At 37.7% G+C, this 25450-nt stretch overlaps 4 protein-coding genes across 5 annotated transcripts; 1 reads left to right on the forward strand and 3 right to left on the reverse strand.

The window, feature by feature from the left end:
• The first annotated feature begins 673 nt into the window (after positions 1–673).
• LOC142609695 (uncharacterized) lies at positions 674–8994 on the forward strand. 2 transcript variants are annotated; one of them, XM_075781354.1, is made up of 17 exons: positions 674–888; positions 1045–1195; positions 1515–1726; positions 2063–2102; positions 2219–2265; positions 2827–2977; positions 3296–3507; positions 3887–3926; positions 4043–4089; positions 4651–4801; positions 5101–5321; positions 5693–5958; positions 6864–6951; positions 8006–8045; positions 8162–8216; positions 8336–8456; positions 8590–8994. In XM_075781354.1, the coding sequence occupies exons 1-16, from the start codon at positions 880–882 to the stop codon at positions 8343–8345; spliced, it is 1740 nt and encodes a 579-aa protein (XP_075637469.1). In that variant the 5' UTR covers positions 674–879; the 3' UTR covers positions 8346–8456; positions 8590–8994. The 2 variants fall into 2 exon arrangements, with proteins under 2 accessions (XP_075637469.1, XP_075637470.1); XM_075781355.1 differs by having other exon boundaries at positions 8162–8208.
• Positions 8995–10261: 1267 nt separating this feature from the next.
• Positions 10262–12014, reverse strand: LOC142609696 (uncharacterized). The gene is made up of 3 exons (XM_075781356.1): positions 11614–12014; positions 10776–11106; positions 10262–10631 (listed from the first exon to the last, which is right to left on the reverse strand). The coding sequence occupies exons 1-3, from the start codon at positions 11865–11867 to the stop codon at positions 10545–10547; spliced, it is 672 nt and encodes a 223-aa protein (XP_075637471.1). The 5' UTR covers positions 11868–12014; the 3' UTR covers positions 10262–10544.
• A 461-nt stretch (positions 12015–12475) lies between these two features.
• LOC142609595 (pistil-specific extensin-like protein) lies at positions 12476–13199 on the reverse strand. The gene is made up of 2 exons (XM_075781214.1): positions 13025–13199; positions 12476–12943 (listed from the first exon to the last, which is right to left on the reverse strand). The coding sequence occupies exons 1-2, from the start codon at positions 13191–13193 to the stop codon at positions 12597–12599; spliced, it is 516 nt and encodes a 171-aa protein (XP_075637329.1). The 5' UTR covers positions 13194–13199; the 3' UTR covers positions 12476–12596.
• A 367-nt stretch (positions 13200–13566) lies between these two features.
• LOC142611330 (DEAD-box ATP-dependent RNA helicase 38-like) lies at positions 13567–18948 on the reverse strand. The gene is made up of 8 exons (XM_075783444.1): positions 18589–18948; positions 17934–18227; positions 16850–17077; positions 15906–15971; positions 14895–15296; positions 14680–14791; positions 14149–14234; positions 13567–13888 (listed from the first exon to the last, which is right to left on the reverse strand). The coding sequence occupies exons 1-8, from the start codon at positions 18880–18882 to the stop codon at positions 13817–13819; spliced, it is 1554 nt and encodes a 517-aa protein (XP_075639559.1). The 5' UTR covers positions 18883–18948; the 3' UTR covers positions 13567–13816.
• Positions 18949–25450: the final 6502 nt, after the last annotated feature.

Raw genomic sequence — 25450 nt, forward strand, 5'->3', positions numbered from 1 at the left:
TGAGTTAATTTAGTGTAGAAAACGAGGAGTCCAATATAAGTAAATCATAAAAAAACACAATTATATATCTAAACCTATATATAAAAATAAAGGAAGAGAAAATTTGAATGATTTTATATTTATGAGCCTTTTTTTTTTGTATAACTTAAAAAAATTCAAATTTATAAATCATCTCTCTCTCTCTCTCTCTCTCTCTCTCTCTCTCTCTCTCTCTATATATATATATATATTAATAAATAAAGTTTAGAGAAAATCGAATTAGATTTTACAATTGAAGTTCAATTTTGCATTATGTGTCCTAAATTATTTATTTTTAGAGAGGTTTTATTTCTTAATTTTGAAATTAAATGTGAGACTATATCATAAATCTTCATTCAAGTGAGTTATTATATACAAAAATCAAAGAGTCTAAAATTAATCAACATAAAATCTATTTTTTTATTTTATATATATAATTTTTATTTTGAGAATATAATTTATAAGTAGATAAATAAATTTGAAAATTAATAGGGTAATAACTCTATTTTTTAGCCAATATTTCCGTTAAAGTTATATTTTGATCCGACTGTACTTTTAGTTTCGTCACTGTTTAAACATAGGAACGTAGGATTATGTTAGAAAAACAGAAAAACAAAAAAAAAAAAAACAGAGGAAGCTTCTTAGACATTAGTGAAGACTGAAGTCGGCAACAAATGCATAGCTTAGTTTTGACGTGGGGCTTGGGGTGGAGCCCTAGCTCCGCCCCTGGTTTCACCCACTATATATATTCAACTTCACCTCCCATTTTCTTTCTTCAAACACCGTCCTAGTAATCAGAACGTCGTATAATTTAATCAAATTCCCAGATTCCAGAAAACTCATTCAGTCACGTATTAACAAATGGGCAAGGTTAGTTTAATCAGTCAGTCTCTCACGCTTCCATTCCCAAAACTCAAATTGGGTCTTCGTTGTTTTTCTTTCTTTTATTTAACATTTTGAATTTGCAGAATTTTGCTCCCAACTTAATGGGGTTTTGTTTTTGTTTTTGTTTTTTTTAATATTCAGAAAGGGGGAGAAAAGAATGGTGGAAATAACAAGGTTGCGCCGGCGCCGGCGGAGAAGAAAGACGACGTTTCGGTCACCGCCGTTTACAAGATTGACTTGCATTGCGAAGGGTGCGCCAAGAAAGTCAAAAAAGCCGTTCGTGATTTCGATGGTAAAGTTCATATACAAATCCACCAACCAACTTCATTGTGTTTTCCAAATTGTATATTGTTATTGTTTGTTTAATCCAACGTGTTTTACTAAATTGAGGAATCTGGGATCCGCATTTCCCGTTGGTCACTTTCTGAAAAATTTCATAGTTTGAATTAGGAAATTGTTTGGATAAGATTGGGGGTTGTTTGCTAGATTAAGAAAAAGGGTATACATTTTTTGTGTGAACAGCACAATAACGTAAACTTGACTCAACAAAAGTATATTACTAATGAATTGAATGGCAATTCTGATACGATTCTTTTTGGCAATTGTTGTAGGTGTGGAAGAGGTGAAGACAGATTGTGGTGCCAACAAATTGACGGTAAAAGGGACCAACGTAGACCCCACGGCAATCAGAGAGAAATTGGAAGAAAAAATCGAAAAGAAAGTTGAGCTAGTTTCTCCTCAGCCCAAAAAAGATGGCAGTGGCGATAAGAAGCCGGAAGAGAAGAAGGCTGAAAAGAAAGCAGAGCCCAAGAAACCCAAAGAGGTACTTAACACGTGGCATTTTTGAATTAGAGATTAGAGATTGGATACTCTTGTCCTTATTCTTTTCATTTCAAGTTACTGATATTATGAGATAAAAATGTGATAAAGAAATGTAAAAATCAATTGCGTAAGCACGAATAACATTAATTGATTGTAGTCATAGCTTGCATAGTTGAGGATTAATGTATGCTATAATATATAAAGAGACATCTGCGAACTGCAAATACAAAAATGTTTGCACTCACATGCACTAAATGCTGAATTTCTATTGTTTATGATATTTGAGTTTCCACTCCTTTCTAATCTTTTTCCCCTCTGTTATTTTATGGCTTATCAGTTAAGAGATGAACTTCATAAGGAGACTCTACAACATGCAAGTGAGTGCTTGTCCTTTTCCCCACCCAATGTATCTACGTTTTTAGCATGTGGTTTAGGTAGTTGCAATACAATATTACACTTGGGGAAGAGATCCTAACACTTTCTTTTATATCAGGGGAGAACTTGGAAAAGGAACCACCAATTATGGAGCTTAGAAACCAGGTTAGTTTGTACGCTCATCTTTCATTTGTTGATATAAGATTAGTCAACTGATTGAATAAATTTTTCTATGCTTTAAGTGTCTGTTTGAGATCTGCTTATTTTTTTGAAATTGAAATTTTTTTACTTAAAATGCTATAGATAAAGGCAAAAGTTAGCTGAAATAGTACAGTATGACTCATGAATAGTACCAAAAAGTACAGTGAGCTCTATAAATAGTAGCAAAAATAAGCTAAATAATAAAATAAGCTAGGTTTTTAATTTGAAGCCAAACACACACTATATATTTTCAACTTCACCTCCCATTTTCTCTCTTCAAACACCGTCCTAGTAATCAGATTATCGTATAATTTAATCAAATTCTCAGATTCCAAAAAACTCATTCAGTCACATATTAAGAAATGAGTGAGGTTAGTTTAATCAGTCAATCTCTCACGCTTCCATTCCCAAAACTCAAATTGGGTCTTCGTTGTTTTTCTTTCTTTTCTTTAACATGTTGAATTTGCAGAATTTTGCTCCCAACTTAATGGGGTTTTGTTTTTTTGTTTTTTTTTTAATATTCAGAAAGGGGGAGAAAAGAATGGTGGAAATAACAAGGTTGCGCCGGTGCCAGCGGAGAAGAAAGACGACGTTTCAGTCACCGCCGTTTACAAGATTGACTTGCATTGCGAAGGGTGCGCCAAGAAAGTCAAAAAAGCCGTTCGTGATTTCGATGGTAAAATTCATATACAAATCCACCAACCAACTTCATTGTGTTTTCCAAATTGTATATTGTTATTATTTGTTTAATCCAACGTGTTTTACTAAATTGAGGAATCTGGGATCCGCATTTCCCATTGGTCACTGTCAGAAAAATTTCATAGTTTGAATTAGGAAATTGTTTGGATAAGATTGGAGGTTGTTTGTTAGATTAAGAAAAGGGTATACGTTTTTTGTGTGAACAGCACAATAATGTAAACTTGACTCAACAAAAGTATATTACTAATGAATTGAATGGCAATTCTGATGCGATTCTTTTTGGCAATTGTTGTAGGTGTGGAAGAGGTGAAGACAGATTGTGGTGCCAACAAATTGACGGTAAAAGGGACCAACGTAGACCCCACGGCAATCAGAGAGAAATTGGAAGAAAAAATCAAAAAGAAAGTTGAGCTAGTTTCTCCTCAGCCCAAAAAAGATGGCAGTGGCGATAAGAAGCCGGAAGAGAAGAAGGCTGAAAAGAAAGAAGAGCCTAAGAAACCCAAAGAGGTACTTAACACGTGGCATTTTTGAATTAGAGATTAGAGATTGGATACTCTTGTGGTCCAATCTTTTGAATTAGAGATTAGAGATTGGATACTCTTGTCCTTATTCTTTTCATTTCAAGTTACTGATATTATGAGATAAAAATGTGATAAAGAAATGTAAAATCAATTGCGTAAGCACGAATAACATTAATTGATTGTAGTCATAGCTTGCATAGTTGAGGATTAATGTATGCTATAATATATAAAGAGACATCTGCGAACTGCAAATACAAAAATGTTTGCACTCACATGCACTACATGCTGAATTTCTATTGTTTATGATATTTGAGTTTCCATTCCTTTCTAATCTTTTTCCCCTCTGTTATTTTATGGCTTATCAGTTAAGAGATGAACTTCATAAGGAGACTCTACAACTTGCGAGTGAGTGCTTGTCCTTTTCCCCACCCAATGTATCTACGTTTTTAGCATGTGGTTTAGGTAGTTGCAATACAATACTACACTTGGGGAAGAGATCCTAACACTTTCTTTTATATCAGGGGAGAACTTGGAAAAGGAACCACCAATTATGGAGCTTAGAAACCAGGTTATTTTGTACGCTCATCTTTCATTTGTTGATATAAGATTAGTCAACCAACTGAATAAAATTTTTCTTGCTTTAAGGGTCTGTTTGGAATCCGTTTATTTTGCTGAAACTGAAATTTTTTTTGCTAAAAGTACTATAAATAAAGGTAAAAATTAGCTAAAATTGTACAGTATGACCCATGAATAGTATCAATAAGTACAGTGGGCCCCATAAATAGTAGCAAAAATAAGCTAAATAGTAAAATAAATTGGCTTTTTAATTTGAAGCCAAACACACATTATATATTTTCAACTTCACCTCCCATTTTCTCTCATCAAACACCATTCTAGTAATCAGAATATCGTATAATTTAATCAAATTCTCAGATTCTAGAAAACTCATTCAGTCACGTATTAACAAATGAACGAGGTTACTTTAATCAGTCAGTCTCTCACACTTCCATTCCCAAAACTCAAATTGGGTCTTTGTTGTTGTTCTTTTTCTTTTCTTTAACATGTTGAATTTGCAGAATTTTGCTCCCAACTTAATGGGGTTTTGTTTTTTTGTTTTTGTTTGATTCAGAAAGAGGGAGAAAAGAATGGTGGAGCTAACAAGGATGCGCCGGTGCTGGCGGAGAAGAAAGACAACGTTTCGATCACCGTCATTTACAAGATCGACTTGCATTGCGAACGTTTCGCCAAGAAAGTCGAAAGCACCGTTCATCATTTCGATGGTAAAATTCACATACAAATCCACCAACCAACTTCATTGTATTTTCCAAATTGTATATTGTTATTACTTGTTTAATCCTACGAGTTTTAGATCTGCGTTTTCCGTTGGTCACTTTCAGAAAAATTTCATAGTTTGAATTAGGAAATTGTTTGGATAAGATTTGAGGTTGTTTGTCAGATTAAGAAAAACGGTATACATTTTTTGTGTGAACATACACGCATAACGTAAACTAGGCTCAAACAAAAGTATTTACTAATGAATTGAATGGCAATTCTCATACAAATTTGTTGTTGTTTGTAGGTGTGGAAGAGGTGAAGACAGATTGTGGTGCCTTCAAATTGACAGTAAAAGGGACCAACGTAGACCCCACGGCAATCAAAGAGAAATTGGAAGAAGAAATCAAGATGAAAGTTGAGCTGGTTTCTCCTCAGCCCAAAAAAGACTGCAGCGGCAGCAGTGGCAATAAGAAGCCGGAAGAGAAGAAGGCTGAAAAGAAAGAAGAGCCTAAGAAACCCAAAGAGGTACTTAACACGTGGCATTTTTGAATTAGATATTAGAGATTGGATACTCTTGTGGTCCAATCTTTTGAATTAGGGATTAGAGATTGGATACTCTTGTCCTTATTCTTTTCATTTCAAGTTACTGATATTATGAGTTAAAAAATGTGATAAAGCAATGTAAAAATCAATTGTGTAAACACGAATAACATTAAATGATTGTAGTCATAGCTTGCATAGTTGAGGATTAATGTATGCTATAATATATAAAGAGACATATGCGAACTGCAAATACAAAAATGTGTGCACTACATGCTGAATTTCTATTGTTTATGATATTTAAGTTTCCATTTCTTTCTTATCTTTTTCCCCTCTGTTATTTTATGGCTTATCAGTTGAGAGATGAACTTCATAAGGAGACAACCTCTACCTGCAGGGGATCTCAGGACCAACAACCTCAGCCGCATCCACAGGATGGTTCTTCACATTCTTGGTATCCTCCATCTGTAGTTAGCTCCCCAAATTCATCTCGTCCAGGAACACCAAGCAGTGCCTCTTCTAGCAGCTTCTGTTCACATAAGACTTCAGACAGGCCACAGTCACCATCACATGTTTCACCTGCTGAAGCTGCGGGTATTATTGCTGTTCTGGAGGATAAAAGGTAGGTGCTTGGTTATATATATCAATTTTTTCAACTATATTTTTGCTATATGAAATTGGGGTGGGGGGGGGGGGGGTGGTTATATAGGGTACTAAGGACATTGTTCTTATCTTTATTACTAAGATTAATATATGTTTATTGATTCTCTATGTTTCTTTAGATGGCTTGCAAAATGGGTGTGGGAAATCTTGTTAAGAATTAGGACTATACCTTTGGCTTGTCAAGAACCACCTTGTCATTATTGGAAATTTCCAAAACTCTGCCTCCTATATAAGGCACTCTCCTCCTTGTAATTTGTCATTTTCTAATGTTAATTTTGCCATCCAACAGGCATTTAGTATTAAAGTTCATCATGGACGTGTATGTTGCGACAGTCTAAAGATTGTCAAAAAGAAAATTAACCGTGTTTCTTATTAATGTTGTTTCTGTTGTATCATTTATGTATTGGGATTCTAAGGGGGTGTTTGGGAGAGTAGTTTGAATTATGGTGTTTGAGTGTTTTTGATATACGTGTGGGTGAAAAAATGTGTGAAAATGTGTGTAATGTTGTTTAAAATGTGTTGAAATATGTTAAAACTATGCTACCAAACAAGCCCTAAATTTCCTATTAAGTTTTCTCAGCACTTTGCTTTTGTTTGTTTGAGGTTTTATTCCAATACACTATTTTTTAATGTTGATTATATTTTGGCCAAATTGTAAAGCTTATTACTAGATATTAAGTTATTTAGTAAGTGATTGAAAATCTGAGTCACTCCTCCTTGGAGTGCATTTATTTAATGCATGTGTCTTAGTCACTCCAGTTGTGCCAATTAAGATAATTAACACTCCTGTATTATATTATGATATTTCTAACTTCACTTTTGTAGTTTCTAATCATCTCTTGTTTTCTTGATAAATTTCTTTAGTGTTGATGAATTACGTAAGCTTTTGTCTGACAAGGATGCATACCATCACTTCTTACTCTCACTTGATCAAGTGAAAATTCAAAACAATGTAAGTTGTGGATTATGCTCTCTCTCTCTCTCTCTCTCTCTCTCTCTCTCTCTCTCTCTCTCTCTCATCTAACATTCTCAAATATAGAATATAATTGTTGCATGTTGCTTGCTCTGGTTTGCTGAACGTTTATACTAAAATATTTCTTAGTTGTGGTACCTTTTCTTTGGAACTGCAATCGTTTGACAATGGCTGTAAGAAAAGATTTTCTCATGGAGGATTTCTGAAAACTGGTAATCCTTTGGTGCTATCACCTCCCACCCAAAGTTTGTAGAGGATAGGGGTTTATCCAGATTAGTGGCAGACCCATACCATTGACTTTTGCTTTGATGAAACTTATTGAAGTGTGTGAGCAACTATGGCTGCTGAGCATGGATTCCCTTGTAGATATGTGGTGCTTTAATAGAATCTTGTGTGTTGTGATTATCTGATATGGTCTACAGATTATCTATATGTCCATATTTGATTCAGAAGTAAATGAAAGAAAGGGAATGCATGACACATGGAATTATAGATACTTAGGGAAAAAATGTTAGCTGCTTAGATTTGTTTGGGATTATATATATATATATATATAGAGAGAGAGAGAGAGAGAGAGAGAGAGATAACTGTGTTTGAAGGACAGAGATGTTTCTGATTGATGGGGTCATGAGTCTCCAGCTTGCTGTTTGCTGGTATGTCCTTCGGTTACTTGTATTTGGTTGGAGCAATACATAGATTTTCATCTTGAAGTCGCTACCATTACTTCTTTGGGAAAAGAAGATGTGTTGTCCTTATTCTTTTCATTCCAAGGTACTGATATTATGAGATAAAAATGTGATAAAGCAATGTAAAAATCAATTGTGTAAGCGCGAATAACATTAATTGATTGTAGTCATAGTTTGCATAGTTGAGGATTAATGTATGCTATAATGTATAAAGATACATCTGCGAACTGCATATACAAGAATGTGTGCACTCACATGCACTACATGCTGAATTTCTATTGTTTATGATATTTGAGTTTCCATGTCTTTCTAATCTTTTGCCCCTCTGTTCTTTTATGGCTTATCAGTCAAGAGATGAACTTCGTAAGGAGACTCTACAACTTGCAAGTGAGTGCTTGTCCTTTTCCCCACCCAATGTATCTACTTTTTTAGCATTTGGTTTAGGTAGTTGCAATACAATACTACACTTGGGGGAGAGATCCTAACACTTTCTTTTGTATCAGGGGAGAACTTGGAAAAGGAACCATGGATTATGGAGCTTAGAAACCAGGTTAATTTGTACGCTCATCTTTCATTTGTTGATTTAAGATTAGTCAACTGATCGAATAAATTTTTCCTTGCTTTAAGATTAGTCAACTGATTGAAGAACTTTTTCCTCCTTTGATTCTATGGTACAGTGCAGAATAATTTAGACAACAGAATTGGCTGTTGCTCAGGAAAAACTCAATGAGCTTGAGAGAAAGAAGGAAGAGACATTGAAATTCTATTCCCCTCAATCCCTTCTCCAAAGGCTACAAGGTATTCTTCATCATGACAACTCAAGGTTCTGTTGAATAGGCCAACTTTGGTTATTCATTACTTATGGCTCAAGCTTGATTTTATTTTAGAGATATACGCTATGGAGATGTGAAATAATTTATTGTTATTTCAGATGCGATGAATAAGACGGAGGAGGCATCGGAAAACCTGCACGAACAGCTCTTAGATAGGGATGTGGACCTTGGGACCTTTGTGAAGAAATACAAGAAGCTTCGGACCATGTACCATAGGCGTGCGCTTATTCACCTTTCAGCCAAAACTTCTTCAATTGGCTGAATAGGTATATTAGATGTTGTATAATTTCATATTGAGGAACGTTGCCTCTTGTTTTATTGTATGATATTGGTATAATTTTGTTTTGTTGGCATAAGTTCGTTTTGTATATCATGTGTCTTTTTTTGGCTATTGTCATTCTGCCAATCCTTATTAAATCAAAGCCATTGTTGTGGTTAACAATAACTTCATTGTTTGTATGTGCAAGTGCTATGTTCAATCTATCACTTTGCACATTATTACCGACATCCCACTTTTTGTATCAAGTTTGAGTCCTGACAGATTTGATGTTCTCTGACACTTTGCTAATTGTTATAGTATAGAATCAGGTGATCTTTCATGGAGGCTTGACTGCAGCTTGTGATATATTGTATCGTGCGGAACTTCTGCATTATTTCCTATGCTATATGGAGAAAAAAAAATTGGTAGAAGATAATATAAACTTGTATCACAGGTGTGGTTCTCCACACGGACTCATAATTGAAAAAAAATGGAGTCTATAGGCTATAGTCTATACTACCTTACCTTTTTCAACAAACTAAGGGTCATCCCTGTTGATTAAATTATTCTATGCAGCTTGAATAAAATTTGCATTATTCAGTTCCATTTTTTTTTCTTTTTGTGGGCATAACAAGGGAGAAATTTATTGAAATAAAAGCAGGGCAGAGTACAAACAGCCTAACCAACAAAAGAAACAAGAGTAGCTAGACTCTCGAGTACAGACAGAACGGCACAGACCTAACCACAGAAGTACAAAAACACAGCAAAAGCTAGCCAACTACAAGCAACGACCAACACTAGCTAAAACAAAGCTTTGCAGTACACATCAGGAGTTGAAACAAAACCCATTATTCAGTTCCATAATATTCATTTGTATACAACAAGCCTATCAAAAAATAATTGTTTACAGCAGAATTTAGAAATTTAAGAATAAAAATTCAAGTATTGTTGCATAGATTTGTATGTTACTATTACAAGTTCAGCTCAAATATTCATTTAAATTTGTATGTTACTGGCGCGTTCCAGGCTCCTCCATATTATTGAAAGACAATGAAATGCCAATTAGCTTTTGTTTCTTATAAGGTCTTGGACTCGGATTTTGACAACTCATGAGAAAAAAAACTACAGAGGTGTTCATCTTTGTGCAGGAATTGTCACTTCCAATTTATGGTCTCTCTCTCTCTCTCTCTCTCTCTCTCTCTCTCTCTCCGGCTGGTTTTATGCCTCAGAGTAATGTAAAATCAGGTAGTTGGCAGTTTTAACTTTCTAAGTGCCACCATAACCGTTGGGAGACAGACAATGCCATAAAACAACGCGAAGTCAAGAACTAAAAAATCTTGAAGCAGTGATTTGGGCCTCCCAACCTCACCTCAAGAACTTGAAAAACTTGAACATAGGATTGGGACTTCCCACCCTCACTCAAACCAAAATCCTAGGCCTCATTAACCAAACTATTCATGCTGCCATCCACTAGAAAAGACAGTTTACACTCTCAATAAATACACACCCAAATAGCACTTACACAAACACCAGGTAACATAACTACGTATTTGTAAACAGTGTGTATATATGATGTAACAGGCAAAGATAACTAGTAAGGAGCATATGCCAGCAATCATATACAGTTCCTTCTGAGAAAAAAAAAAAAAAAGCAACAAAAAACTGGATTCCAAGCTTATTTTCTCTACAAGTTGCAATATAGCTCTAGCCTTGACTAAAATTATTGACTGAAAGTGCAAGTTCATTCAAGTGATTCATCTCCTCCCACTCGAGCATAAACATTTGGCAGATAGATCATTCATTTACACGATCCATCTCTTTCTCCCACTTAAGTCCACACATTTGGCGGCCAAAAGGAACAATAAGGTTGTAACGTAAAACCTGTAATTCACACATAAACACAGTCAGTTCATGTTTACACCCTAGTCCAATCCACATTTCAAGGTCCCCAACATATACAATAAGGTAGTGTACTATTCACCATTCAGCGAAAAACCTAAACCAAACCATCAAATACTACAGCACCTTGCTATTAATCTCTCGCATTTGCACTTTTAAGGGCTCTGAAGTTTGGATCCAATTAGAATTATCTCCATTGCTTGTTTTTGCCCAAGCTTTCTTCAACGCAGCTCGCCACTCAGATATTTGAGTCCTTATTTCTTTGTTAAGTTGAACCCACTCCGGCGCACACCCATTCTTGGAGAGGATTCTATACAAGGTGTCTTCTGCTGGGTCTGCATGAGGATTGGTAGAAAGGTTAAGGGGCTTTCCTTTGCCAGGCAGGTTCTCAAACTGCCCTTCTTCCATTGAGTGCCATATTCTTTGCTCAACTACATTTATTATATCAGTCTCTGATCTGTCCCAATCATAGCCAAAGATCAAAATAAATATGGTTCCATAATTTTATTTTAACTTTTTTTTTTGGGTCAAATTAATGATTAAATGATTAAATTCATCGTCCCCTGTCGACTTAATCTTTTGGGATAAATGGTGATTTATCCCAGTTGATTAAGCACTACCGTACTAATTATAAAAAAGTAATTCAAACATTTGGCACCGATTACATTCATTGTTACAGAAGTTGTAAGTCAAATTCATTACCACAGTTTAAAAGTCGAGGTAGGCTTCCATAATTAATGATCAAAATTCACTCATTTCCTTAATGTCTTAAAGCTTTGGAACAAATGCTAATAGAATAAAGCAACTTCATTAGTCAGAAGTCACATAATGATGATTTAAGCCAAATCCCAAGGACCATGTACAGTACATCATGGAATTTTAACACTAGTACTAAAATTATCACAGTTTCTGAGCATTTCGTTTCTATTTATAACTATTAATTTGATAATTAGAGAGAAAGGACCTGACGGCGTTGCGCTGGCCACGAAGCTCAGGGGGAAGTTTCCGGTCATTGACGGCGTCTATGACGGTGGATAAACGGTCGACCAGCTTCTTCTCTGTCTTCGGAGATTTATTTGACTGTGGCGGTGACAAAGACGAAGACGAGGCCGACCTAGTGATGGGCCCACCACGGCCAACCACAGCCGTTGATCTTGGGATCAGAGACCATGATGCGGTGATGGTTCTTCTGGCGAGCCGGGTTGAACTTGAATTCATTGCGAATTGAGAGGACCCGACCGGGTTGAACTGTGTCTGTGTGGAAGTCTATGGTATGGTATGGTATGGTATGGTATGGTATGGGACTCTCAGTCTGTCTGGGCCTTCGATCTTTAACAAGGAATAGGGAATATTTGACCACACTTTGTCTGTCTAGTTGGAGTGTTGGACTTTTTGCTGAGTTTTTGGGTTTCTTCGCGGCTATGCTCTTTCCACGTGGCCTTTTAAGGCTGTTTCTCAAATTATTATCTTTTTTAGATTCAAATAATAAGATCTTAATTTAGGTGTTCAAAACTAATTTGTTGATGTGATTGTACAAAAACATTTCAATGATTTCATAAACCTTGTTGAAACGGTAGTTTTAGAACTACACATTATTTCACAATTTTTCACTACAATTCTAACGTGACAAACGGTGAGTGGTTGCCTATTATTTACTCATCAACCAATCAATTTTTCTCTATCACTCACACTGCCACCTCACATAAAAAAAGTTATGAAATAAGATGTGGTACTAGATTTTCTCATTAAAAAAACAAAATAATTTCACACATCATTTTATATTTTTAAGAAAAAAAAACTATTAAATTAATTTATAGTCAATTACATCACTTCAAAACAAAAGTCCTCTCAACTCACAAGGGAGTAGAAGATGTGCAAGACTTTGAGAAAGAAAGAAAAACACAGCAAAATAAAAGAGAATGAACAATATATTTCAGTTCAGAAACATCAATAGTGGCCTCCATGGGTGTCATCAGAATCAGTGGTATTGGGTTCATCACACAAGAGTTTTGTGAAGTAGAATGGTCCTAGAGTATATTTAATCTGATCACGGTACACCAAACTTGGTAGGTTAAGTTTCACTCCTCTCTTTCCACTAGCAAAGTCTGTGAGAATGTTGCAAGTCGAGTCTGGGGAGGAAACAAGTCTCACTGAACATAGCTTAGCTTTGAGTTCCTTCCCATTTATGTACTTATTCACAATGATGTCGAATTGGCCTAACTCGTCGGTCACATCGCTTCCATAATACACAACTCTACTCCTATCATCCATGCATGCTATTGATACCTTACCACCTACAATGACCCAATTAATTGACACATTATTTGGAGGTGGAAAAACTTACTCAATCTCAACCAATTTAAGAAAAATGTTACCTTTGATTGGTTTGCAACCATGAACCCATTCATTCCAGCCTTGGGTGCAATCCTGGCACAGTACTTTTCCACCAACATGTATTACTTTGGGTTCATTCAAAGCCGAAGCTAAATTGGTGCAACTCGCTAGAAGTGATGCTATAAATATTGCCAAAACGACAGCTCCCATCTCTCTCTCTCTCTCTCTCTCTCTCTCTCTCACAGACACCAAAATAAGTTGAGATGAGAACCACTTCCGAAGAAGCTATTTATACATAAGTAGTATGGGAGCTTTGACTAGGAGTGGGAGGGCACCACTGTTGACGTGCGATCCACTTTGGCACGTTTTTACATATTATTTTGAGAATATATTCTAAGTTTCTTGTGCACATATTAAATATATTTTCTCTCAAGATAATAATTTCTTATTTAGAATAAAATAAATAACAAACAAAATAGCTCTGATTTCTTTTTTTTTTTAATTTGGACCAAAAGAAAGAATCTTTTGAATATGAAAATATCAAATCTAATACAATTCTTTTAAAATTTTAAAATACACGAGCTTTGGATATAAATATTTTGAATTTTGGGGGAAAAAAATAGTGCTAAAAAGTACAATAACATTAAGCAACACGAACTATATTTGTGGACCAAAAAATGTACAAAGTACTATTACATCAATTTACACATAAAAAGACCAAATTTCTGGAAACGCGACCATAAAGGGGGATACTGAAACAAACGTAAGGCCAATGACAAAATTAAATAAAATTCTTCGACATCACTGTGAGTTGGTTGCTACTCTAGCTCCATCTATGAATCAAACAACAATCCAGCTTCCTTAAGGGCATTGTTGTAGTCTTCATCACTATCCCAAGAATTGACCTGCAAAAAAGGAACAAAAACATAATTTAGATCTTGCACAGGAGCTGCTCCAACCAAAACCTGATCAAAAGATTCTAGCCTTTTCCTCTGTTCTACTATATTTATCTATGATCATCAGAAGAGCATAGACATGGAAAGAATCATATCTAGAATTTGACAAAGTTCTAGCTTTTTTCTTCTATTATCTCCAATTTACCTTCATCATCAGAGCATAAACAGGGAAAGAATCATATAACTAGATAGGGAGTTCTCAAAATTACCTCTGCGATGTGGGTGCCAAAATATCCCTCAATTTTTGTCATGATCATCTCATCCCTATCACTGCACAGCAAGTTAAACACAGCTCCTGTAGGAACAAAAAACACAAGACATTGTTACTATGAAGGACTATATATTGCATATTTAATAATTAATAAAGAAGAGGGATCACGACATAATATTCTTCTGCTTCCATACGACTAGAGATGTAATCAGGATCCAATTAACTAAGTCATGGATTGCCAGGATCGTATGTAGAAGAAAATTCTTCAGAGTTGGGAATCATAAGTCCATTTCGTTCCTACTAACGCTCTTCAAACATGCACCAAAACAATATGTTTAAAAAATTTTATGGCTGGCCTCAGATCTGACATGGCCAGGGGCAATTTTTATTTTTTTGTTTTGGCTAGGTAATAGGGGAGAAGGGGGCTGGTGGGATTCAAGCCTAGGCGCCAAACTACTCATACATCCCTTGAACCCCATGTATCAGGTAATATTTTAGCAACCACTTAAAATATATAGTATGTACTCACCCTTGCGGCCAAAACGCCCTGCCCTACCAATCCTATGCAGGTACACCTCATAATCAGGCTCTGATTGGTAGTTATGATTCACCGGAAGATCGTAGTTGATAACCAGATTAACCTACATTTAAAATATATATAAAAAAAAAGTCAAATACTCAGATGTCAAATTTGAAGCACTCTTTAGGCATAGAGAGTCAAAGAGGAGGGGGATTGTGAAGCACCTGTTGCTGGTCAAAGCCTCTGGAAAGTAAATCAGTTGATATAAGAACTTTAGTCAAATTATTTTTGAATTCTTGGATTATTTTGTCTCTATCTTCTGGAGTAGCAGCACCTTGAACGGTAGTAACTGTGTAACCAAGCTCAGCAAGTGCCTTATGCAACATTGCCGCATTATTTCTTGTACGTACAAATATTATTGTCTGACCCAAGTTCTCTGCCAATTCAAATATTCTGTCTCTAATCACTAGAACCTTGGCACGTTCATCAGGACAATGCACCTTGTACTGCTTCACAGACTCTAAAGATAGTTCCTCTTTCTTGACATAAAGTTGATTGTAATCTTTGACAACCCTTGAAATGAAATTTTTAACGGTTTCATTAAATGTAGCAGAAAACAGTACAACCTGAAAAAAAGAAGAAAAAAAGAAGTGGTTATAGAAATAAGTTAACTATTTTTTCTTAGTTGGAAATACAACTCATTCAGACCTATGTCAACATATCTTATGCAAAGTATCGCTTCAATCCCTAATGTAACTACAACTTACCTACCACAAGAAAGGAAGTGATAGATAATATATCAACACAACAGATATAATGCAACCTTTACCATAATAGTTAGTAATATCTAACAATAACCTACTCGATCCTTTAATCTTTCTTGGGACTCTTAAGTGCTTTAAACCAGACTGAGATATTTTTAAAGTAATATTCATGGGCTTATTAGCCTGAATTTTTAGAAATTGGGTTTCCCCAAGTACTTTTGATATTGTTCTCATTCCATCCAAAGGTATTTGGTCATCATATAAAGGAACTATATGTAAAATTAGCATTTAAACAAAAGAGAAGCATCTAATGCATCTCCCCAACTTCACAACTCACAAGTAATTTAAAATCTTGAATGATGTCAACAGAAGGGAAGAAAAAAGTAAATAGCAAGAACTCATCAAGCAAAGCTCATTGTAATAATATATGCCCACACACAAATATATACAAACCACATTAGTTAAACAAACCTGGCAGTGAGAACTCTTTTTTTCAATGTCCTTCTTTATCCTCAATGAATCATCTTTAAAGCCAGCCTACATCAAAATGAGCAATCAATGATCAAAAACTAAATTTAATTGCAAGCCAAGCATCCATATGCAAGTAAGCACTAGAAATAAATAATGTAATTGGAATTCTAGCGATGTTGATTTGGGTTGAATTGAGCAAAAAAACACATTAGTGCTAAGAAAGATGGTGCATGCATGACAACTTGCTTCTTAGTATGAGGTAAAAAAAAAAATTTGATAAATAGTATGAAGTAAAAATTTTAGTCCACTTGCACATTAAAAATGCTTCAGCAATAAAAAAAAAGAATGCTAAAAAATCTCACCCTGTGGATACAATAGAATATATTTTCATAATGCAACTTGGGCCAAATAAACCCAAGATTTAACGGCCAAATACGACAGCTTTATTGTATTGATCTTGAAGGCATTGGGCAATCTGAAATGCATGTAGTTTAAGTCTACATATCATACCATGTAAGACGTGCTTGCAACCACAAATCACCCAGAAAAGTATGGACTGATTGATTGCCCCAGCTCAAAAGAAAAGGCAGGAGATCTTTATTCTCCTCACTCACTGAAGGGCTGCAAATGCTTGATTTTACTCTTTTTCTTCTTTTTTTTTCATTTCTAGTATTATTGGCTATATGAAAAGTTTAATTATATTTACAATTTACTCCTATAATTTCCAGAAATTACAATGCCAATAAACGGGCTAAAACTAAAGGATGGATAAATTCATTACTTACCACCATTAGAACTAAGAAAACTAGAAGCTTGGATTTTTTTTTTTTTTTTTAATCCAGCAAGGGCCATTGGCATCATGCTACATAAAACTTCGGATTTATTATCCCCAATATTTCAGAATGTTCAACTATTAGTATTAAGTCAAAAAAAAAAAAACTTACATCGTCTAGCATGAGATCTGCCTCATCAAAAACAAGAATCTTAATATAAGATAGGCCCAATTTCCCATTCAATATGTATTTCCTTATTGTCCCAGGAGTTCCAATTACAATTTGAGCTGACAATGGGGGTATTCTTGATATTGGAACATAATTTGCTTTGTCCATTGGCACAAGACACTCAGAAGTTATCTCTGTGTATTTCCCCATCTTCCGAAGTACTTCCAAATTCTGCCAGATGCACACAATTAAACTTTGTTAGAGATATGGAACATAGAAAAGCAACTGCATGGGTTTTCAGAACTCAATTTTCACCATATCATTCTGATCTCCAGAAAATATGAGCCAAGGATATCATGCTAGAATACATTAGAATTGCAAATCATAAATTTTTATTTTTAAATTTTTTGATAACATTGAACCTTATCAAGGAAGCTCTTTGGAACCACCCCTAGGGAGTAAACCATGGATACACGACCTAACCCGCCAAAACCATGTATCAGGTAATCTAGGGTAACTCCTAGTGAGGATCAAGCCCAGGATGTCTGGGTCTACAGCTCCTCCAACCACTAGGAGGCACCCTGACAGGTAGTTGCAAGTCATAAAATTCAACAAGCATTTTGGTTTAAGCTTCAATAATGTAATTCTAGCAATTCTGATAATTTTTAAACTATACTGAGGACAGAAAAAGCAGAAGTATTTCATAAAAGATAGTCTTCAGTTGGGTAATTGAGATTTGGAGATGAAGACACAAAAAACAACATTCTAACAAGTTTTCAGTTGTTCAGTTGAGATTTCAAGATGAAGACACAGAAAACAACATTTTAACAAGGTCAACTTCTGAATTTTGTTTTCATGCAAAAAAAATTTCAATAACATACCACCACCAATAAATTATAAACTATTATAACTTGGGTTCATATTTAATTAAGATCATGCGGACCAAGAAAAAACAATACATTCAAGATCCTTAAAATAATTCCTACAGTATTTAAGGGATGATCTTGTACAGATCATTAAAAAGAACAACATCCAAGAAACAAAACGAAGCATTTAAGTATATAACAAATTAAGAGCAAAACTTTACCTGCAAAGCCAACTCTCTTGTGGGGCAGACGCAAAGGGCCTGAGGATTCTTTAGATTCAGATCAATGCGACTCAACATCCCAAGCACAAAACAAGTAGTTTTCCCAGAACCATTATGCGCCTGGGCTATCAAATCCTTATGGGGAGGAGTCAAAATCATGGGCAAACTAATAGCTTGAATTTTACTCGGCTTCTGGAATTTCATCTCAATATATAAACCCTTCAAAAGCTCCTTCGACAGATTCAAGTCCTCGAAAGTACTCGCCGATGTATACGGGGTATCATTCACAGTAACCTACATCAAATTAACCCCCTAATATATCAAAACCCAAAAGTGAAAACTGAACAAAACATACCTATTAGACTCAACTACACATGTGTGTTTCTGCATTCATGTTCCTAGTAACATAATAATAGGAATTAAAACTATAGAACACTATATCTCTTACCACATTGTATAAGCATCAAAACAAAAAATTAATATCAATGATGAAAATTCAAAAGCCTAATTAGGATCTCAAACTATAATCAAAATCAGTACTTTATTATATTTTAACCAAAAGTAGCAGCAAAGGTATTGAGTTGATCGAAACCCTAATTAGGATCAGGCAAAATAAAGAAATTCAAATCTTGGTGATGTGAGAGATTGATGGTACCGCAGTGATGTGAGCGTCTTGGGGTTCATCGAGGTACTTGTTGACGGTGCTTTTGGTGTCGTCGATGGTCAAGGCCTCGACGTTGAGTTCGGCGGCGGCTTTGTCCTGCTGCGAAGTTGACGAAGTAGCCGTGTCCTCCAATGGCTCGTCGTCTTCTTCGTCGCCCCAGCGTTTCGTCTCCGTCTTTGGAACAGGTATTTCCTGTGGCGGCGGCGGCGGCGGAGCAGCAGCTGTGGTGTTTTCCTGAGGCTTTGGCGCTGCCGTGGCGGCGGTGGCGGAGGCGGTGTCAGCCATTGTGTGAGAGAGAGAGTGATCGATAAAAAATAAATAAATAAATAACTTAAAAAGAGGAATAGAGGGAAGAGAAGTAAAATTTGAGCAGCTAGGATTTTATATAGTGGCGTTTGCGTTAATAATAAGTCGGTAATTATTAGCTTAAAATTTTGGTGTAAATGAACTTTTGGCAGTTACATTTTGTTTGTTTGTTTTTTTTTTTTTTTGGTTTTTACATTTTTATTTTATTATTTTTAGTCTCTAAATTAATTAACGCATGACATTTAAGTTCTTACTAATATCCAACTAACTAAAAAAGCTAACGTGGCTTACGGAGTGCACTGCTGGCACATTAAACACTGACGTGGCCATTAAAAAAATTTAATTGGCATTTAAAATATGCCACTTCAGCATTTTAATTTTTAAAAAAATCACATCAAATAAAAAAAATTAAAAAAAAACTTCAAACTGAAAATAGTTAAATTATTTTTTTTCTTTATTTTTTGGAAGAAAATGAAGAACACATGTTTTGATCTTCGGTTTGAAGAGCACAAAGATCAGAACATGTGTTTTTCATTTTCTTCCCCAACATGAAACCAACCCATACCCACAAACGCACACGACTCTTCATGTTGATTTGAGAAATTAGAGAGAGAGATAGTGGTGGTGGTGGTGGCCAGCATTTTTGCGATGGAGCAATGAGGCTTCATGACGTCGACCATGTCGAGTCCTCTCTGATTTCCTCTTCGCCAAGTCCTTCACTCACACAACTTTTTGTTTCAATCTGGAGTAAGCGAATTGGGTTGTTGCTGGTTAAGAGAGTCAGTTTGTTGCTGGATTGAATTTTTAGATTTGGTTTTGGAATTTTTGGCCTTTGAGATCTGATGATTGATGAGTTTTTTGGTTTGTTTTTCTTGTGGGTATTTTGGATCTTTTGGGTTTGCTGGAGATCGGTTTAATTGTGGGTTGTTGGTGGTTGTGAACAAAGCCTAGATTTTCTAGCATTTTCTTGCCATTTCTTATTAACCAAACACAAAAACAACTGATGATGCCGAAAAAATCACCAGTGAGTTGCGAGCACTCCTCAAACCAAAGCAACACCTGCGAAAAGAAAATAAAGGACCTAAAAGAGAGCACCGGTGTAGTGCCAGCCAAAAACCCTCCGAAGGTTAAGTTAGAATCTTGTTTCTTCAACCCATGAGTGCCAGAGTTCAGAATATTGTGCGTACCTTCATATCTAGGGTTTCTGGGGTATTTATATTGGGTGGAATCGCCTTTCTTTTAGGATACAACTTCCCTCTCAAGTTCCTTTCCATATAGGAGTCTTCTCAAACGTGTGTCGCAAGAAGTCCAAGTGTGCATACTTGCGTGAGGATAAAGCAAAAGTTGATTTAAAACATATCAAATGACATACGACCTGGAATCTTCAATTAATTCATACATGACGGATACTCAGCCAAATTTAACCGTCATGGTCGCGTCAACTACGGTGTCGACCCGTCTTCATGCTCTCCGTCCCTTCGAGCTCTATGGGAGTACCCATCTCCTATTTTTATTCCCTTCAGTTGCCCCCTTCAGTCCTTGGATCCGTCTTTGAAACCTGACGGATTCAAGGAGTGACTAAAAGCAATGCATTGAGAGGGGACGGTCTTAGTATACCATAACGGATGACACGTGGCCTGCATTTCTGACGAAGAACACGTGGTCCTTGTGGATTGGCTGTTTCCCCAAAATGAGGCGTCGCTTCGTATCCCGCGCCCTTTGTTCTATAAAAGCCAGACATTTCTCCCTTCATTTTCTCTTCTTATCAAAAAATTTGTGAGCAGAGCGCAACCGTCATAGCTATCGTGCCTTCTTGTCGTTCAGCAGATCTATCCGTCGTTCCTCGTTAGAAGCCATCTCGATCCGGTATGTATTCCAAACCTTTCTCCGTCTTTCTTTTAATTTCATTGTTTCACATATATGCGCTTTCTTTAGATCCGTCGGTGTCTTAGGTTATACCATCATAAATGTAGGTAATGTCTAGTGCGTCAAGTAACCAGTCGTTTGTCCGCGAGGGGGCGGGCTACGATGAAAGGTTCCCGTCAGGTCCAAGAAATCCTAACACTTTAAGTGAAGAGAGGAATCCGTCCAGTACCTCTTCTTCCCTTGATGGTGATCTGGAGATGGAAAGTTCAGAGTCGTCCAGTAGTAGCTTAGACGGTGTGGATCCCCCCGTCCAATCAGTGATTGGCCCAGATGGCCTTAGAGAGTTCGTCATGCTGCCTCTTTGGACGGTAAATGATTTTAGGTCGTCTATGACTGAATCTCATCTTAACACACTTAGGACCAAGTATCAAATACCAGATAACATCCGTCTACGTCTTCTAGAAAAATCCGAAAAATGTTACTATAGAGGGGTAGACGGTGTTGGGATCTACGAGCAAGCCTTAAAGGCGGGGCTCAGATTTCCCTTAAGTTCTCTCCACCGTCGTCTTCTTCAGTACCTTGGCCTATCCGTCACCCAAATCTCCCCAAACGCCTGGAGGGTGTTCATTGGGGTAGAAGTTTTATATGGAGCAATGTCGGACGGTGCCCGAAGGTTGACGGTGGAAGAATTCTTCCACTGTTATCATCCAACAGAGATCGTCAAGTCAAAGGGGATGTATAGCTTTGCCGCTAGAAGCCCATTGTTGAGGCTCGTCAGTGATACTCCAGACTCAAATAGAGACTGGAAGAGTCGTTACTTCTTTTTGGAAGGGGACGAATGGATGTGTCATCCAGGAGATAGTACTTACATGCCCGTCGACACAACATGGGGCATAATGCCTCCGTCGGGTATGCATTCCTTTTGTTTCCGTCCAGTTTATCTTTAAAAGTTAGTTTACTCTTTAAAATCTAACCATCTTTTGCTGCAGCTCGGGACCGTCCTCAAGTTGACTTGGAGCAGTGGAGTTTTTTGGAGAAAATTTTTAACAAGACAAAACTGCAGGAGAGGACTTGGGCTCAACTCGTCACCCTTGATACTCTATATTGGTATTGTGACGGACCCGAACCTTCATCCGCTGCCCGTCGATACGATAACAGAGTTCGAAAACATAAGTCCGTCGAAACTCTGTCCGTCTTTCTTCTCTCTTTTTATTTTACCTTGCCTTTCTCATCCGTCTTTGATTTGCAGAGATGGACGCCGCCAAGAGGAGAGCCTTCATTAAACAACAGGCAGCGAAGAAAAAGCAGGAGGGGGGTCAAACAAAGGGGACGGTCCCACCTGTACCGTCAAAGCGAACTCAACAAGAAAAAACGGACCGTCCTCCAAAGAAGCAAAAGACCACCCCTGAACCCATCGTGGCCTTGGAGGCAGAGAAAACACCCGTCAAGCATGGAAAGGGCAAAGGCTTGATGAAGGGTCCAGTACCCTCCGGGGAGAAACCACCCGTTCTCTTTCGGGAGGATTCAAGTTATGCCCTCGAGAAGCTGTCGTCTATCCTGACAGCTGACGACTATGCGGACCTCGGCAACCATTCAACGGAGGCGATGGGTAAGACTGGCCTTTTCACCCTTGCACAGGTAACTTTGAATCAATCTACTAGTTTTGCTAAGTTCTTTCGCACCTGTCATTATCATGACGTTGTATTTTGCTTCTAGGCCATGGTGATGATGAAAGGGTTATTTGGCCGTTGTCTCAATCACGAGACAACCATGGACCGTCTGAGAAAGAAAAACAAGACGATGGAGGATGAGCTTTACGAGCTGAAAACTTACAAGATCAATGTGGACAGAAAGCTCAAATGCTCGGAGCAGGTCAGAAGTGAGGTGGAAAAGGAGAATGGGCATTTGTGCGAGATTTTGAAGGACAAGGAAAAGGAGTTGACGGAGACAATGTCCAAACTCCACAACGCAAAAGAGATAGCCGTCCAGGAATATCGAGATTCCGACCTCTTTTTGACGGAGCTTGGGAGCTCCTTTGCTGACGGATTCGACGACGCCATACGTCAGGTGAAGTCGTTGTATCCTGATCTGGACGTGTCCCACATTTCCATTGAAGCTCAAGGGCAAACACTTGCACAGTCCGTCTGTTCAGAAAGCACAGACGAAGTGTTTGCCGTCACTGCTCCAGCTGACGAAGGTGAAGCTCTTCCTCCTAGTCAGCCAAACGACGGTCCATTGGTCGGGAACTCTTCAAAGAATGAGTAGGATATTTTCTTTTTTTGTAAAAAATTCTTACCATTGTAAGAGAACTTTGTTGAACCGTTGTTTGTAATTATTAAATTTAACTTATCAAATCTTTTATTGCCTGTTGCTTGCTTATTATCCGTCGTATATCGTATGCATGGTTATCTTAGTTAGACAACCCGTCTGCTGTGAAGAATTGTATTTGTCCGTCCTTTCTTTTGACTTTACTTTCAGATGTATTTTTCGAGACCCGTCCCTTTGGTGGACTTTAAAGTTTTCATTTTTATGACGGTCCGTCCACATTGTGGACTATTGGGACTTATCCTTTGAATGATCCGTCCACTTGTGTGGACTGGTAGGGTTTCATCTTTTTGTGATCCGTCCACTTTGTGGACTTGAAGGAGTTTTATCCGTTGGATGATCCGTCCACTTTATGGACTAGTAGAATTTCATCCCTTTGGGATGGTCCGTCCACTTTGTGGATCAGTAGAATTTTCTTCCATTGGATGATCCGTCCACTTTGTGGACTTGTAGGTTTTCATCCCTTGGGATGGTCCGTCCACTTTGTGGATCAGTAGAATCTTCATCCTTTGGATGATCCGTCTACTTTGTGGACTTGGGGGTTCTCATCCCTTTGGGATGGTCCGTCCATTTTGTGGATCAGTAGAATTTTCATCCATTGGATGATCCGTCCACTTTGTGGACTTGTAGGTTTTCATCCCTTGGGATGGTCCATCCACTTTGTGGATCAGTAGAATTTTCATCCATTGGATGATCCGTCCACTTTGTGGACTTGTAGGTTTTCATCCCTTGGGATGGTCCGTCCACTTTGTGGATCAGTAGAATTTTCAACACCATGCATATAAAAATTCCTCTCATTATATCAGTTCAACAGACGAAATTGTTTATGGAAAAAACTTGGGTTCAAGTAAGTAAAAACTACGAATGTTAAAATTAAACTAAAAATAAGGTAGACTGCTGCACTACTGGTAGTACTTCTTTAGGTGCTCCGTGTTCCAGGGATGGCCCAACTTTCTTCCGTCTAACGTCTCCAAGTAGTATGTTCCTTTCCTATGCCATGAGATAATTCTGTATGGGCCTTCCCAGTTAGGACCCAGCTTTCCCAGTGATACATCCTTCGTAGCGCCAAGCACTTTTCGTAATACCAGATCTCCCACCTCGAAGTTCCGGTGCCGAACCCTGGAGTTGTAGTGTTTTGCCATCATATCTTGGTACCGCGCCAGTCTCTGTGCTGCTGCTGCCCTGACCTCGTCTACAAGGTCAAGCTCTAGACGCAATGCTTCATTATTCTTGCTCTCGTCATAGCTTTCTACTCGGTAGCTCGTTAGTCCCACTTCTGCCGGTATGAGGGCTTCAGTACCATACGCCAATCGAAACGGTGTCTCTCCTGTTGGCGTTCTTGCTGTTGTCCGGTACGCCCACAGAACACTTGGTAGAACATCCGGCCATATACCCTTTGCCCCTTCGAGCCGGGTCTTGATAATCTTTAACAAGGACCGGTTCGTGACTTCAACTTGTTCGTTGGCCTGTGGGTGGGCGGGTGACGAGTAGTGATTTTTGATTCCTAGCTAAGAACAGAAGTCCCGGAAGGCATCATTGTCGAATTGCTTCCCGTTGTCTGAAACGAGCACTCTTGGAATCCCATACCTGCAGATAATGCTTTTCTATACAAAGCTGCGAATGTTTTTCTCCGTGATAGTAGCAAGAGCTTCTGCCTCCACCCATTTGGTGAAATAATCAATACCAACCACCAAGAACTTCAGTTGTCTTGCTGCTATCGGGAATGGACCCATGATGTCCAATCCCCATTGTGCGAACGGCTACAGAGCCGTCATAGGTGTGAGCTCCTCCGTTGGCCGTATAATGAGATTGCCAAACCGTTGACACTTATCGCAAGCTCTAACGTACACATGGGCATCCTTTTGCATTGTCGGCCAGTAATATCCTATTCGGAGTAACTTGTGTACCAGAGACCTTGATCTTGAGTGGTTTCCACAAATTCCTTCATGAACTTCCCTCATCACGTAGTCAGCTTCCTCACGGCCAAGGCATCTTAGGTATGGTCGGGAGAATCCTCTTTTGTAGAGTACGTTTTTAATCAGGATGAATCGGGCAGCCTTAACCTTCAATTTCCTTGCATCTTCTTTGCTATCAGGCAGCTTGCCGTTCTTGAGGTACGTCACGATTGGAACCGTCCAGTCGTCTTTGGTGCCTACTTCCTGCGCTCGAACGTTATCTAATAGCGATGAATGTTGGATGAAGGACAATACCTGTTCTAGGGTGATCATAGGTTCGGCCGAAGCAGCCTTTGCGAGTCGGTCCACCTCTTGGTTCTCTTCTCGGGGAATCTGAGCTATCGTGAATTGGAGGTCACTCATTCGACCCTTCACTTCTCCGAGGTACCTCCTCATTCATT

Source organism: Castanea sativa, chromosome 9, assembly GCF_040712315.1.
Source record: "Castanea sativa cultivar Marrone di Chiusa Pesio chromosome 9, ASM4071231v1".
Classification (NCBI taxonomy): domain Eukaryota; kingdom Viridiplantae; phylum Streptophyta; class Magnoliopsida; order Fagales; family Fagaceae; genus Castanea; species Castanea sativa.